At 46.3% G+C, this 16,857-nt stretch overlaps 2 protein-coding genes across 2 annotated transcripts in view; both read left to right on the top strand.

The window, feature by feature from the left end:
* The window catches only part of FAM114A2 (family with sequence similarity 114 member A2), a 35,615-nt gene extending 22,787 nt beyond the window's left edge, over positions 1 to 12,828 (top strand). The window contains exons 9-14 of the mRNA XM_073649849.1: positions 4,774 to 4,853; positions 7,553 to 7,654; positions 7,837 to 7,973; positions 8,555 to 8,627; positions 10,537 to 10,590; positions 12,277 to 12,828. Of these exons, the coding sequence (XP_073505950.1) occupies positions 4,774 to 4,853; positions 7,553 to 7,654; positions 7,837 to 7,973; positions 8,555 to 8,627; positions 10,537 to 10,590; positions 12,277 to 12,378 (548 nt within the window). The 3' untranslated portion in view covers positions 12,379 to 12,828. The remainder of the gene's footprint in view (positions 1 to 4,773; positions 4,854 to 7,552; positions 7,655 to 7,836; positions 7,974 to 8,554; positions 8,628 to 10,536; positions 10,591 to 12,276) is intronic.
* On the top strand, positions 12,544 to 14,764 carry LOC141164056 (uncharacterized). Its single transcript, XM_073649221.1, has 2 exons — positions 12,544 to 12,597; positions 13,488 to 14,764. The coding sequence occupies exons 1-2, from the start codon at positions 12,544 to 12,546 to the stop codon at positions 14,463 to 14,465; spliced, it is 1,032 nt and encodes a 343-aa protein (XP_073505322.1). The 3' UTR covers positions 14,466 to 14,764.
* The last annotated feature ends 2,093 nt before the right edge of the window (positions 14,765 to 16,857 follow it).

The raw sequence follows: 16,857 nt of genomic DNA, 5'->3' as shown, positions 1-16,857 counted from the left end.
GCCTGAGGACAGGGGGGATGAGGAGAGCATGGTCAGTCGTCATCTTGGTGAGGACACGGAAGTCTTGCCCGTTATCAGTCTGGCACGCATGGCTGACTTTATGTTATGCTGCCTTAACCATGACCCTCGCGTTGTCAAAATGTTGGGTGACTGTCATTACTGGTTGGTGACACTTTTAGACCCCGCTACAAGGAGATATTTCACTTTCTTATTCCTGAGGTGGAGAGGTCTACAAAAATGGGGCAGTACCAGAAGGCCCTTGCTGCAGAACTGTTAAAAAAATTCCAATCTGAACATGCTAGCGGCAGAGGTCACAGTTCGTTGACCAACCAAGACGTACAGGCAAGAGAGATGCAACTCTAATCCAGCAGAGGCAGGGGAGCACTGTCAATGTTCTGGGACAGTTTTCTGAGACCCGCCCAGCTTATAGGCCCTGAGGCGTGGGGTACTCTCACAAGGAGTGGAAAGTTTCAAAAGATGGTGAGGGAGTACCTTGCCGACCGTACCAGCGTCCTCCGTGATTCCTCGGTGCCTTTTAATTATTGGGTATCCAAGCTGGACACTTGGAATGAACTCGCTCTCTACGCCGTGGAGGTCCTGGCCTGCCCTGCCGCTAGTGTGTTATCGGAGCGTGTTTTTAGTGCCGCTGGGGGAATTATAACTGATAAGTGCAAAATAAACAAGGGCTGGATTGGGCCAGACTTCTCATCACCACCAAATGACAGCAGAGTAACATAAAGTCAAATCCACTGTGTTATTTCGGGAGGTGTATTCCCATGCACCGCTTCACACCCACACATGGGTATACGCTTCCTGATTTCGGCTGTTTTTACTCTTATCCTTATCCTCAGCCTCCACCACCACTATACCACCAGGGTGACCGTGGTCCGTGTTGCCAGCATTGCAAGTTCCTCTGTCCTAATTTTTGGCAGCTTTTGCTTGGAAGGCATAGCCAAAGACTATGGGAGACCCACTCCCCAATAATGGGAATAATGTTTTTAATATGCTTTACTGCATGGCTCTTGTAAGGGACATTAAAATCGTCTTGTTAAGCTACTGTGACCTCCATGTCTCTTCCAAGGGTCATTGATATTGTCTTTTTATTCCACTGCGACCTCCACCACTCTTCCAAGGGGCATTGATATTGTCTTTTTATTCCACTGGGACCTCCACCACTCTTCAAAGGGGCATTGATATTGTCTTTTTATTTCACTGGGACCTCCACGTCTCTTCCAAGGGGCATTAAAACCGTCTTGTTAAACCACTGTGACCTCCACGTCTCTTCCAAGGGGCATTAAAATCGTCTTGTTAAGCTTCTGTGACCTCCACGTCTTTTCCAAGGGTCATTGATATTGTCTTTTTATTCCACTGTAACCTCCACCACTCTTCCAAGGGGCATTGATATTGTCTTTTTATTCCAATGGGACCTCCACGTCTCTTCCAAGGGGCATTTCAACCGTCTTGTTAAACCACTCTGAACTCCACAGCTCTTCCAAGGGGCATTGAAATGTTGTTTTTAATTACCTCTAACCTACACGACTCTTCCAACGGGCATTGCATTTCCTCCTAATTTTAGTCAGCTTTTGCTTTTCAATGCATAGGCGAACACTAAGGGAGACCCACTCCCCAATAATGGGTTGAAGGTTTTTAGTACACTATAATCCACGTCTGTTTCAAGGGGCATTGCAGTTCCTCATAATTTTTCCATTCACTGCTTAGGCCAACAGTGCACAGGAGACCCAGTTGCTATAAATGGAAAAAACGGTTTAGTTAAGGCTCTCTGACCTCCATGTCATTTCCAAGGGGCATTGGAGTGCCTCAAAATTTTTGGTAGGCATTGCACTTACTGTATGCCCTATAACTGTGTAGCCGAACTGCTCCTTTTGGTACAGAAACATATCCTACAAGACATGTGTGGTTGACTGGCCTGATATTGATGTGAATGGTCCCTGTTCCTCCTGCTCTTTCTCCTTTGCCACCACCTCATCCATCATTCATCACCTGAAGCTTTGTTTTAACGGGAGTCATAGAACTGGGATAGTAGTAGGAAAACATCCAGCAATCCTCGGAGGAGGTAGGATATGCGCCAAAATGCTGACCACCTCAGGCCTAGCCGCTACTACATACATGCGCTTGCATTCCAAGGAACAGAAAGCTAAGGAGATGGATGGCCTCATGATCATGAATAATTTACTTGTTGTGTAGGAGGCCGACCACTGCTGCTGTCTACCTTCTGAACTTTGTGTTGAAGCCTGATTGACCCAGGACCCGCAATCCTCTATGTCTGGAGGACGTGTTGCATCCCAGTGTCCAACTGTGTCCCTTCTTCCACAATATTAACCCAGTGTAAAGGCGTCAGTGAGATGGACCATCCCTGGCCACATTCACTTGTCCACGTGTTTGTGGTTAGGCTGTCCTTCCCACTAAATGCACTGGGGAGGGCACAGATAATGTTTTGGTATGCGCACTTGTGTATAAGGCGCACCGGGATAAATAGGGGCGGCTGGGGACCGAGTATTGACACCCGGCCGCCCCCTGGCGGCTGGGGACCAAGCGTGGACACCCGGCCTCCGGGTGGCTGGGGACTGAGCATGGATACCAGGCCGCCGACGCAGCCATGACTTGGTGGCCAGATTCCGCCTCCACATGCCTAAAAGGCCCAATTTCAAGTGCAAGCAAGCAGTATGGTATTGCAGCCTGGGGGTGGGTGGGTGGCAGGCTGGATACTTGCGTTTGCATTGCAAGGAATGGGGGAGGTACAATTGAACACTGCCCTGGGACAAGGACTTGAACGGGGATAGTTGCAAGTCTGCAACGACAGGTTCAGGGCGGGAGGCATCTTTGCATGTGCCATGAACAGGGGGTTGGCGTGCACACACTACAGCGGAATAGGCTGTCCTTCCCACTAAATGCACTGGGGAGGGCACAGGTAATGTTTTGGTGTGCGCGCTTGTTTATAAGGCGCATTGGGACAAATAGGGGCAGCTGGGGACTGAGTGTGGACACCCGGCCGCCCCCTGGTGGCTGGGGACTGAGTGTGGACACCCGGCCGCCCCCTGGTGGCTGGGGACTGAGTGTGGACACCCGGCCGCCGGGCGGCTGGGGACTGAGTATGGATACCCGGCCGGCGACGCAGCCATGACATGGTGGCCGGCGTCTGCCTCCACAAGCCTAAAAGGCCTCATTTCAAGTGCAAGCAAGCTAGCAGTATGGTATTGCAGCCTGGGGGCGGGTGGGTGGCAGGCTGCACACTTACGCTTGCATTCCAAGAAAACAAAGCAGATGCTAACTTCTATCATCATAATCATGCTCCTCACCTTGTCACTCTCAATTCCCATGATGGAGAAGCCAGGGCCCACTGGAGGAGTCTGGTTGTCTGGTGGGCTCGTCCAATGCTGCCCTAAAGCAGGCCAAGCTAAGAAAAGTGTGGGGGTAGTTCCCAGGAGAAATAGTGGCGGCTGGGGACTGAGTATGGAGACCTCGCTGCCTACGCAGTCATGAGGTAGTGGCCAGCTTCAGCCTCCTCCAAAATAAAAGGCCCCATTTCAAGTGCAAGCTAGCAGTATGGTATTGCAGCCTGGGGGTGGGTGGGTGGCAGGCTGCATACTTGCGCTTGCGTTGCAAGGAATGGGGGAGGTACAATTGAACACTGCCCTGGGACAAGGACTTGCACGGAGATAGTTGCAAGTCTGCATCTTCTGATGCGGCAAGGATCACTTCTGATGGGCACGCTTTTAGGCAGTAACCTGGGTGTCAGAGATGCTTCCAGGGGTCTTCCCCATGCTGTTCCCATGTCTTTTCAGCACTGTATGCATGTGTCACACAGCACATGGCCAGATAAGGTTGTAAAATGTTAAAATGACATTTCCCGGTGAATGCATTTGTCATGGTTGAAAGCAATACAAAAGTGCAAAAACGCATAAAAAATGCTACTTGTGAACATAGCCCCAGGTGTGGAGGAGTATTTATGTTTTTGGTTATTTATTTTACCTTATACACAAGTCTTTACCCTGGAAAGGAAGTTCCTTAACATATTTCACAGGAAAGCAGTTTGTTTCATTTTTGAACGTTTTATTATGAGCCCTTAAAAGTGGCTTAATACCTCTGACCACGTTGTTGACAGCAGTGACCTGGGGGTCAGAAATGCTTCCAGGGGTGATCCCCATGCTGTCCCCATGTCATTTGAGCACTGTCACTATCGTTTTTGGGCACTTTTTAGGCTTTCTACAGACTGCCGGGGGTGCCGCCGCAAAAATGCTCGGGTCTCCCATAGACTAACATTGGGCTCGTTGCATTATTTGCCTTCTATAGCTTCTATGTTTCACTGTCTTGCTGGCTACAGAGTTAACTGAGAATCTGTCAGTGAGCTCATTCTGACAGTCCAATGGGAGAGTTTGTAACAGTTTTATCTGTCTGTTTCAGCTGATTTATAACCATGGATCACATCTAGTTTGGATTTGCAGGGAAATAAAAAGCCTGTAAAAACCATTCAGTGCAAAATTTTTAATGAAACCCAATTGTAAAAATTATTTTTTATTTCTTTTTGGACCCAAAATACATGCATTTAAGTAAAAAAAAAAAAATTGCCCCCAAAGGTGGATTTTTAATCTAGACTGTATTACAATGTTCCTTTATTAATGTTGTAATAACGTTAATAACGTATTATTAACACTTTTTTTTTTTACTCCCAGGAGGTTGAAACACCCCCTTTAATAATTCTCAGTGGTCTGATGTGTCCATACTGATCTTGAACTCCCTGTTTTTTTTCCTTAGCGGATGAGGATTTTGTGGTGGAAATATCGGCTTTGTTCAAGGAGTTGCAGATCTCTGTGCGGCCGGAGAAACTGACAAATGTGAGTATGTCAATATATCCACAATGGCGGAAGGTCCAGCTTTCTATTAAGCAAAGTCTGAAAGATCCCGTTGAGGATCGGCAAAACCAGGATTGGGCATGTTGGATTTCCACATGTCTTATCCGTATGTTTTGCAGCGAAGTGAGCTCTGCCAGACACGCCTTTCACTAATAAAGTAAGCATGCTCGCTGGGCCGATCTGAGTGGCGATAGCTGTAAAAAATGGCCCAGCGAATGCTATATTTTCTTTCTCTTCCTTTCTTCCAAGAGTAATTTCTTTTTCATTGTCACAACCTGAAGGAGAAAAATTTAAGCCATAGTGGGGCTGGGTTGTAATTTTGAATGACACCATTCACTTTGCTATATAATATATTAAAAACGGGAAAAAAGGAAACCATTCCGAGCGTGGCGAAACTGTGACAAAAAAACTTTTCTTGTTTTTTAGTGTTTTTTTTTTTTCGTTTTTACGGCATTCATTGTGCATCAAAAATTGACCTTGCCCGGCACTTGGGAGGGGTTAAAGCCCGTCACTAAGGGGTTGATATGAAGTTAGCTGGAGAAAGATAGCAACTTTACAACAAAAAATAGTGGCTACAGTGGCAGAAAACAGGGAAAGTGTCAAATTATGGTGCAGAAAACAGGGAAAGTGTCAAATTATGGTGCAGAAAACGGAGAGGGGTAAATTATGGTGCAGAAAACAGGGGAAGTGTCAAATTATGGTGCAGAAAACAGGGGAAGTGTCAAATTATGGTGCAGAAAACAGGGAAAGTGTCAAATTATGGTGCAGAAAACGGAGAGGGGTAAATTATGGTGCAGAAAACAGGGGAAGTGTCAAATTATGGTGCAGAAAACAGGGGAAGTGTCAAATTATGGTGCAGAAAACAAGGAAAGTGTCAAATTATGGTGCAGAAAACAGGGAGAGGGGTAAATTATGGTGCAGAAAACAGGGAGAGGGGTAAATTATGGTGCAGAAAACAGGGAAAGTCTCAAATTATGGTGCAGAAAACAGGGAGAGGGGTAAATTATGGTGCAGAAAACAGGGAGAGGGGTAATTTATGGTGCAGAAAACGGAATCTGGCAAATTATGGTTCACCTCATAATTTACTACTTTTTTCCTCATTAAGAACGATTGTTGCAGATTTGCCATGGGCTGATTTCATGTGTATTTTACAAGAGAATCTACGGCAAAAATCCATCATAAAAAGAAGAAATAAATACTGTATTTTCCGGACTATTTTGGGGTGCCATGCATACCAGGATGGGAATCAGGGGGTGCTATGCATACCAGGATGGGGATTAGGGGTGCCATGCATACCAGGATGGGAATCAGGGGGTGCTATGCATACCAGGATGGGGATTAGGGGTGCCATGCATACCAGGACGGGGATGAGGGGTGCCATGCATACCAGGATGGAGATGAGGGGTGCCATGCATACCAGGATGGAGATGAGGGGTGCCATGCATACCAGGATGGGAATCAGGGGATGCTATGCATACCAGGAAGAAGGATAGGGGTGCCATGCATACCAGGACGGGGATGAGGGGTGCCATGCATACCAGGATGGAGATGAGGGGTGCCATGTATACCAGGATGGAGATGAGGGGTGCCATGCGTACCGGGATGGGGATGAGGGGTGCCATGCGTACCGGGATGGGGATGAGGGCCACTTATAACAGGAAGGAGGGGGCCATATATACACGGATGGGGGATATTAACAGAATTGGGGAACATTAACCCTATAACAGTTTCAGCGGCAGAACCCTTCCCCCTTAATAGTGCATCATGACGACATTTTAATTCTATTTTCCTCCTCTAAAACCTAGGTGCGTCTTATGGAAATGTAATACAAATCTTACACTTTAGATATATTTACAAGTTCCTTTTTCCAATCCTTTTTGTTTCTGTCCTGAATTGGGCACTAATGAATAGGTAGTCCTCTCGTTTTGATCATTATACTTGTGCTGAGTGTCATTGTGCCTGATGAAGGTGCACCATTTGGGAGTTAGGAGCTGCACCTACAGAGATTGCATTGCGTCAGTCCGATAAACTAAAACGGACGCATCAGCGCTGCCCGATCGATTTCTGCTGTGATTATTCTGTGTTGTAAGAATTGATTAAAGGGGATAATTATTATAATTTTTTATTTAAATATGTGGGCTTGGGGCTAACAATAATTTTTGCAATTTGGTTTAATGAAAATGTTGCCCTGTTTGGCTTCGTTTCCCTGCAACTTTGCTGTGAACTGTGATCATAAAACAGCAGAGAGGAGCTCAGCAAAAGACATAAGAGTCACAGACCCTCCCGTCATTCAATTTGAATGAGCTTACTGATGGATTCTCAGTTAGCTCATTCTGCTGCCAGCAATAGTCTGTGCAACAGAAAGGCTATAGAAGCCAAACGGTGCAACATTTTTGATAAAACTCAATGGCAAAAATTATTTTTAGCCCCAAATACAAAAATAAGAATACTGAGATTAGTGTGCGTCAGATTTTTTTTTACATGAGTGCGATGTGGCGAGATCATTTTCTCTCTGATCACCCGTATGCCATCATACTGTTTTGTGGACCCAGAACAATCCTGAGACTCATTTGCCACTTTACAACTTTCTGAGTCATCAGCCGAGTTTCCTAATTTTACCCCATTGTGGATTATGGCTTCCTGTAATTACTTTCGCCCGCTGACGTCTCTTGTTATTTCAGGCCCGAAAAGCCACTTACAACTGGATTATTAAAGCGGAGGAGGAGGAGAAAGTGACAGGAGCGGAGGAGAACGCTGATCCACAGAGGAAACCCACCATAGAGGTATAGTGAGAGTGATTGGATCTCTGTCCAGCTCTGTGTACTTTCTGTGTTTTTAAAGGGGTTGTCCAGGACTAGGGGATCCCCTATAACCATGGTATGCACAACCCTGGTATATAACGTACTTGGAGCAGTGAGGAACGTGATCCTGGAATACACACCAATGCCCTCTTCTCCTTTGTTAGGATATCCATGAATTTGCCATACGTAGCCTCGCCGAGCAAACAGCCTGTGCCATAGAAGTCTTCCACAAGACGGCAGCATTAATTCTGCACGGTGACACGCAAGTGGCAGCAGTGACACGGGGCAAAGCGCTATCACAGTAAGGGTTCAATCCGCTTATCTATAAGCCATCGCTGTTTGTCAATGGTGGCCTGGAGGCTACATTTATTGATTTATCAACCTATATGCATTTGCAATCGGATCTGAATATAGAAGGAAATTAGTTAAATAAAAAAAACAACCAAGCTATACTCATCTATTCAAAACCCTACCGCTATACTGTGGTTCCTTTTTACCGTACATCATTCACATAACCTCTATAGTCAATCACTGGCCTCAGTGGTGATGACAGTATGAACAGTACATTGAGACCAGTGATTGGCTGCAGCGGTCACATGTTCTTGAACATGCAAGAAAGAAGTTGTATAGAGATTTTTTTTAACTATTCTCTAATTCATTCTTTGCGTCTGGATAAATGTTTATAAATCCTGGAAAATGTTTTTACACTGTCCCCGTATTGTGTGCACAAGCCCCACTTTATAGCAGATGCCCATTCTCATTAAAGAAGCATTTTTATATTTTTAATCTCCATTTAACCTAATAGAATTTATGGAAAATAATTTTATTTAGTAGACAACCCCTTTAAGTTTGCATTAAATGTCTTAACTTTCTCACCACCAGAATGACTGTTGCACTGTGCAGGGAGCTGTCACAGCTATCAAAGAGGATGACCACTCTTCTGACAACCGCAGGGGTAAGTAACGTGCCTTTACATATAGTACTGGCACCCAGGATACAGGCTATATATCATTAATATTGCTACACAATATAGATATCATGTGAGAACTACGCTCAGTCCAACGTAGAAGTTTCTTTTATTCAGATTTCGACCAGTGAGAGCAGAAGGAATACACAGGCTGTGATGTCCAACAATCTCCGGGGTCTTCTCTGAGTATTCTGTCCAACAATCTCCAGGGTCTTCTCTGAGTATTCTGTCCAACAATCTCCAGGGTCTTCTCAGAGTGTTCTGTCCAACAATGTCCGGGGTCTTCCCGCAGTGTTCTGTCCAACAATGTCCGGGGTCTTCCCGCAGTGTTCTGTCCAACAATGTCCGGGGTCTTCCCGGAGTGTTCTGTCCAACAATGTCCGGGGTCTTCCCGGAGTGTTCTGTCCAACAATGTCCGGGGTCTTCCCGGAGTGTTCTGTCCAACAATGTCCGGGGTCTTCCCGGAGTGTTCTGTCCAACAATGTCCGGGGTCTTCCCGGAGTGTTCTGTCCAACAATGTCCGGGGTCTTCCCGGAGTGTTCTGTCCAACAATGTCCGGGGTCTTCCCGGAGTGTTCTGTCCAACAATGTCCGGGGTCTTCCCGGAGTGTTCTGTCCAACAATGTCCGGGGTCTTCCCGGAGTGTTCTGTCCAACAATGTCCGGGGTCTTCCCGGAGTGTTCTGTCCAACAATGTCCGCGGTCTTCCCGGAGTGTTCTGTCCAACAATGTCCGCGGTCTTCCCGGAGTGTTCTGTCCAACAATGTCCGCGGTCTTCCCGGAGTGTTCTGTCCAACAATGTCCGGGGTCTTTCCGGAGTGTTCTGTCCAACAATGTCCGGGGTCTTCCCGGAGTGTTCTGTCCAACAATGTCCGGGGTCTTCCCGGAGTGTTCTGTCCAACAATGTCCGGGGTCTTCCCGGAGTGTTCTGTCCAACAATGTCCGGGGTCTTACCGGAGTATTCTGTCCAACAATGTCTGGGGTCTTCCCGGAGTATTCTGTCCAACAATGTCCGGGGTCTTCCCGGAGTATTCTGTCCAACAATGTCCGGGGTCTTCCCGGAGTGTTCTTTCCAACAATGTCCGGGGTCTTCCCGGAGTATTCTGTCCAACAATGTCCGGGGTCTTCCCGGAGTATTCTGTCCAACAATGTCTGGGGTCTTCCCGGAGTGTTCTGTCCAACAATGTCCGGGGTCTTACCGGAGTGTTCTGTCCAACAATGTCCGGGGTCTTCCCGGAGTGCTCTGTCCAACAATGTCCGGGGTCTTCCCGGAGTATTCTGTCCAACAATGTCCGGGGTCTTCCCGGAGTATTCTGTCCAACAATGTCCGGGGTCTTACCGGAGTGTTCTTTTATTTTATATCCTTCATAAATGTAGGCGATCCATACATAAATTTAGGAGGTTCTTACATAATAGCAAATAGCAGAATTCATAGCTGCATGTTTATTACTTGCTCTCATTTTCTAATTAATTTCAAGCATTTTTAATGCTGTAGATTGACCACTAGGTGGCAATATCTAAGTTTTTAAATTTGCAGAATAGAGTAAAGAAAGGATGCAGAAATGTCATCTCTAAAAGGGATCCGCTTGTGAATCATCTGCAGATTTTCACTGCTATCCGTCCACGGTGATAGTGGCAGTCCAGGAGTTTGTGTCATAGGGGTCAGTAATCTCTGCAGTTACACCAAAAAGCAGATATTAGAGGTTCATTTACTTCCCGTCTCATCACAGCTCTGACTCATAGAGAGGGGGGTCCATACGATGCTTTTCTTTCCCCCATGTGCTATGAAGCCCCTTTAATAGGGGCATTAGGACAACCATTTTCATTTTGCAAATAAAGAATAATCGGGTATTGCTGGGTCTCATGTGTGTACTCGTCTAATATTTATGCTATTTCCAGGCATCTGAAAAATCGGACATCCTGAACCCTTTAATCACAGGAGTATTCCTAGAGGTGAGTTTCCATATTTATTGCTGCATTGAGCCGTATACCTTCCATAGATGCAGGCTGCAATACGACCATGGGGCCTCTTGTGGAAAGGAATACAGGAGTATTGTCTGCACTGCCTGCAACCACCACCAGATGAACCGCAGTACCCCAGAACAGCCACTACACTGTGTACTTCCGTTCGGCGCCTGACCTGGTAGTGTCAGTTGTCGGCCCCACCACCGACCTGATATTGATAACTTTATAAGTATCACAGTCCTGGGTGACCCCTTTAATATTAAAGTGGTTATCCCACAAAGAACAGTTATTACATATCCACAACACAAGCAATACACTTGTGATCAGTGAGGGGTCCGACCCATCATCACAAAGGGGATCCTATGTCACCCGTGTGAATAAAGTGCACCTGTGTTTTCACAGCTTCGTTCACTGTTTATGGGAATGGTGGTCATCCATGATTGCTATCGCTCCCTTAGAAGTGGATGGAATCATGGTCGCGCAAGCTCAATACGCCTCCCATAGAAGTGAATGAAATGGTGGTCGCATATGTTCGCTACCGCACACTTAGAAGTGATAATATTGGGGGTCACACACGTGCAATATAATTGTGGTCTAATTGCCTCTTCAGAGAGAGGAAGAGGACTAGAACTCTAGCGCCACCTATTGGATGTAGCATTCCTAAAAGTTAATATCGACCCTTTAAAGAGCCCTAGAGATTCTTGTTTGGCTTTTATCCTATTAGCAGACACGTGTTTTGGAGTGTTTCCCCCTTCCTCAGTGCAAAGCAAGGAATCTGACTTGGCTCTGACTGTATTCTAAGGGGTAAAGTCTCTCTGTGTGGAGAGTGACATGCCTGACATGCCAGTGTAAGGAGACTTGTGGGCAATGCAATGCTTCTCTGGGAATTTAAATATGCAATTTTCCCATAGGAGCATTGCATGGCCTACAAGTCTCCTTACACTGTCATGTCACTCTCCACTAGTAGAGACGTTACCCCTTAGATAATTGTGGTCACACTTGCCCTTAGAAGCGTATGTAATGGTGGTGGTCACACATGCCCTCTTTATCCCCCTTAGAAGTTTAATATCTAGAGTTATTTTCCTTAGGGGTAAAGTGGTATGTGGAGCTGTGCTATCTGAGTGTAGTATTGGCAGATAGATAGAACGGCAAAATAAAGTGAGAGACATATAAAAGACTCTCACCTGGTGCGGTTGTGCAATTTAGGGTAAAACTCCCTGTATCGCATGGGAGAAACACAACATTCAGCTGCAGCCAACACCACAGCTGCACACATCTCCTCCAAGGAGCGTTCCGGCAGGAAACAATCATATCAAACCAGGCGCTCCCATATAGGTAAAATGGAGAGTAGGGGACTCACCAAAAATATTAAAAGGTATTTATTAAGAACAATATCTCACTGCGTTTCGACTGTATCCAGCCTTCATCTGGTGCATCACCTTGGTGCTTGCACCTGATGAAGGCTGGACACAGCCGAAACGCTTTGTGATACTGCTCTTAATAAATACCTTTCGTGATCTAGGACCCTCATGGATCATAGATGAAAGCTGTTCGTGTGATGACCCCTTGGTAATGAATTCCTCGATGGCGGGACATCTGTGGTGCCCCCACCGGCAGACACCGCACAGTTTGCACAACGGCTGCTGACCCCTTTCCTTCCTTTTTCCTTCCCAGGCATCAAACAGCGCTTCCTACATTCAAGATGCTTTCCAGCTTCTGCTCCCTGTGCTTGAGATCTCCCACATTCAGAGCAGGACCGACTCTAAGGGCGTCTAGGACGAGACCCTCGCCCTCCAGTCTGACGCGCTTCTGACCTGCAGCAGGGTTAAGAGAAACCAGGAAGCGAAAAACCAAAATTTTGAGGGAAGATTTCTATTTTTGACTTGTATCACTAAAATAAGTGTCATATGTGTCCGTGGGTTTACGTGAGCTCTACTCTTTATGGTTTACCGTTCTGATGTTAAAGGGGTGTTAACACGACTGACCGGGAGAGGGGTAATCGGGAATCGCTTTTGGCGCTAAAATCTGGAGTTCATTCCTTTTTCTTCAACAAAATCGGGACTGGAAGGGCCCTTTTAGTTGATAAATGAACTTTCACAAGCAATATGGGGCTATCCAGCTGTTATGAAACTCAATAAGCCATTGTGTGACTTGTAGCGCCTCCTGCAGGCAGTTCTGAGTATGGCAGTGATGGTGGAACTTGCACACCACAATTGCACTAGTTTGCATCCAGCCACATTAAATCTTATAACCTAGGACGGAGTCACATAAAGGAATATTTAAGGGGTAGAAGATTGGGGTCTATATTTGGTGGTCTAGTGGTTCGCTCACCTCCCCAGGCTTCATTAATGTGTCCCACTGTGTTAAGTCACTCACTGTGTTCAGCTTCACTTCCTACCCTGCACATATACAGATCAGTGCCAGGCGGCCATATACAGGACCGTGCGGCACTTCTCTCTACGATCAGGCTGAGTGCTTAGTTAGCGATCAGCCCAGTCATTAGGGAGAAGACTGCGGGCGATCCGACAAGACTGTTTGATGCACAAATTTATAGTTTTTTTTTTTCCAGACTTACTAATGTTAGAGCTGGCCTATAACTCATCCTTTATTCATTTATTACTTCATTAATCGATTTTCTGTTTGCGATACAGAAGAAGATATCTCATGGTCTTAAAGGGGCTTTCCAGGATTTTTCAAAAATGAACTAAGGGCAGGAAACTATACATACATGCATTATATGTAGATAGATATACATATATAGTTATACATATACACACATAATAAGCAATATTCACCTATTAAGTCTACCTAGCACTGCCATACTAGTTGACCCTAATGGTCTTGCAGTGATGAATTCATATCCACCATTCACATGACTGCTGCAGCCAATCACTGTCCTCAGTGGTCACCTGCAGCCAATCTCTGGCCTCATTGGGCACGTTCAGCCAATCGCTGTCTTCAGTGGTTACATTCAGCCAATCGCTGTCCTCAGTGGTCACGTGCAGCCAATCGCTGTCCTCAGTGGTCACGTGCAGCCAATCGCTGTCTTCAGTGGTCACGTGCAGCCAATCTCTGTCCTCAGTGGTCACGTGCAGCCAATCTCTGGCCTCAGTGGTCACGTGCAGCCAATCACTGTCCTCAGTGGTCACGTGCAGCCAATCTCTGGCCTCAGTGGTCACGTGCAGCCAATCTCTGGCCTCAGTGGTCACGTGCAGCCAATCTCTGGCCTCAGTGGTCACGTGCAGCCAATCTCTGGCCTCAGTGGTCACGTGCAGCCAATCTCTGGCCTCAGTGGTCACGTGCAGCCAATCTCTGGCCTCAGTGGTCACGTGCAGCCAATCTCTGGCCTCAGTGGTCACGTGCAGCCAATCTCTGGCCTCAGTGGTCACGTGCAGCCAATCTCTGGCCTCAGTGGTCACGTGCAGCCAATCTCTGGCCTCAGTGGTCACGTTCAGCCAATCGCTGTCCTCAGTGGTCACGTGCAGCCAATCTCTGGCCTCAGTGGTCACGTTCAGCCAATCGCCGTCCTCAGTGGTCACGTGCTGCCAGTCTCTGGCCTCAGTGGTCACGTGCAGCCAATCGCTGTCCTCAGTGGTCACGTGCTGCCAATCTCTGGCCTCAGTGGTCACGTGCAGCCAATCACTGTCCTCAGTGGTCACGTGCAGCCAATCTTTGGCCTCAGTGGTCACGTTCAGCCAATCGCTGTCCTCAGTGGTCACGTGCAGCCAATAGCTGTCCTCAGTGGTCACGTGCAGCCAATCTCTGGCCTCAGTGGTCACGTGCAGCCAATCTCTGGCCTCAGTGGTCACGTGCAGCCAATCGCTGTCCTCAGTGGTCACATGTCATATCACCGAGGCCAGTGATTGGCTAGAGCTGTCCCATAAATGATGGACATGATATCATACGTGAGCATCTTTTATTATTTTACACCACTTCCCGCCTTTAGCTCATTTATATAAAAAAAAATAACGGACAACCCCTTTAAATGTCTATTTTTATTTTTAAAAGGGATTCATGTTTAATCTAGCAATACGAAATGTATCATCTGACTAAAAGTGAAAAGTCTGTTGCTTTATTTAGTAATTTATTTTTAATATGTCATGATAAATATATTCATTTTCTGTGGATGTGAATAAAGAAAAAAAAAGTTCCACATTGTTAACGGCCCCTTTAAAGTGTCATTTTTGCGTTGTGCATAAACTTGGTCTTCACGGGTAGTCCCATCATTAGGTTGTGCCATGAGATGTCTAACAGGGTGACAGTTATGTGCCTCGCCGGAGTCATCCTTCATGTGTTCCTATGAATACTGCCGGACAGTTTCTGCAGCAGTTGTGTGTTCAGGTCATACGGACGATACTCACAATATACCAGGTAAAGCCAGAAATGCGTGGGCAGGACCACCAGCTGTAGATGAATGACCCCATAGGCGCATCTCATCATTCACCATGGAGCCACGGACTGTCAGGGTCTCATTACATCGATACCATACGTCACCCCTGCTGCCTCATCCTCTACAAATCAACAGCTCAGGAGACAAATCTGCATTTTTCTGTATATATATTTATACTTGTGTGGCTACAAAACCTGAAATAAAAGCCAATTCAAGTGTAACCTGTGTGACTGATGTGATAGGGGACTGGGGACATCCCATTGGATCTGTTGGAGCCCAAAGACAGAATTCACATTTTTGGCATCCTGGAATGATTCGTCCTTCAACTTAGGCCTATATTTTGGGAAGGGACATGGGGTTGGGGATAATTTTTTTTTTGTATAACTGCATGTATTCTTGGCTAAAAATAATTTTTTATCATTGAGTTTCATTCAAAAATGTAGCACAGTTTGCCTTCTATTGCTGTCATGGGTGTGTCAAAAGTGACCAACAGTCGCCCTGCAGTTGGTTGCAGGAGATCTCTACGTTTGACATTACAGACATCTTCTTAGAGGCTGTCTCTAGGACTCAGCAGCTACCTCCCTCTGGCTAATTAACTCCCTGGCCTGGGTGTATAAATACCTGGTGTGTTTCAGAGGGAGGTGCCGGCGATATTCATTACTGCTGGTGAAGGCTTTAGCAAGAGCAGTACTTCGTCCTCTTTGAAGCTTGAGGACTTGTGCGCATTTGTCTGGATTCGTCTAAAGCTAAGCAATCCCCCCCTGTTTGTTCACACTTGTTGTCTATAGAGTTTAGTGGAGATCGACTAGTGCTCATCTCCTCCCTTCCCTAGCCTTAGCCAAATGCCAGGGAAAGACAGGGCGAGGAACGCATGCAGCAATTGGTGAAGAGCCAATACAGGGACGCTAGGGGAGACAGGGTGATGCTAGATCAACCTAGGAGGTCTCCACTTCCCCCCCTTTCCCTAGAGTGTGGGCTCCCTTCCCCTCTTCCCTTTGTGTTGCACTAAGTCTTTCCCACAATTGCCTTTGGGGTTGCACTGATGGTGTCTGCAGAATGGGTTAACTGAGTATCCGTCAGCGAACTCTATTATCTGTCCTTTTCCGAACTCCTTTATGATCACTGACCACAGCAATCTTAAATGTGTTGGGAAACCAAGAGGTTGTAAAAGCTAAATGGTGCAAAAATGTTTTATGAAATCCAATTATAATTTTTTTATATATATACTGTATTCAGTGTACAGGGTATTCCCAAGAAATGTTCCCACTATCTCGCCCCCTGGAGCATAGACCCTATGAAAGTTACTGCCTATAAAGCTGCATGCAAAATAGATTTATACATGCCTGACATGGGATCGTGCAGCCACAGACAGTCTGTAAAGTAGCCCTGGGCATCCTGCAGCACGCAGCAAAGCTCGGATGACATTTGGAAAGTCCTTGTCCTACAGGTATGACCGGATGTCTGTCTCTGTTTTACAGCTGGAGATAAAAAAACGATTTTCTTAAAAAAAAATTAAGATTGTTACTGAGTGACAGCAAGCGGAGATTTTGAAACCATGCCGCGTTGCAGATGTACAGCTTCCACTCTTCTGGGAAGACTTTCCATAAGATTTTGGAGGTGCCTGTAGGAATTTTTGCTCCTTCATCCAGAAGAGCATTTGTAAGGTCAGACCCTGATGTTGGGGAGAGGTCAGGCACACAATTTCCATTCTAGGTCATCCCATAGGTGTTGGATGGAGTTGAGGTCTGGGCTCTGTGCGACCGGTCAAGTTCTTTACACTAAAATACCTCAACCATGACTTTATGGACCTTGTGCTCTGGGCACAGTCATGGGGAACAGAAGAGGGCCCAGATATGTTTTGTATA

This window comes from Phyllobates terribilis, unplaced genomic scaffold (assembly GCF_046119375.1).
Source record: "Phyllobates terribilis strain yellow unplaced genomic scaffold, ASM4611937v1 Scaffold_10__3_contigs__length_209671492, whole genome shotgun sequence".
NCBI classification, from domain to species: Eukaryota; Metazoa; Chordata; class Amphibia; order Anura; family Dendrobatidae; genus Phyllobates; species Phyllobates terribilis.
Note: the sequence above shows the minus strand (reverse complement) of the source record. Positions and strands in the feature narration are given on the sequence as shown.

Excerpts from the sequence above, each read along its gene's own strand:
- LOC141164056 (XM_073649221.1), top strand. The coding sequence starts at position 12,544 with ATGGTTTACCGTTCTGATGTTAAAGGGGTGTTAACACGACTGACCGGG. Across the intron at positions 12,598-13,487 it reads CACGACTGACCGGGAGAGGG|CCAATCACTGTCCTCAGTGG; the intron begins GTAATCGGGAAT and ends TGACTGCTGCAG.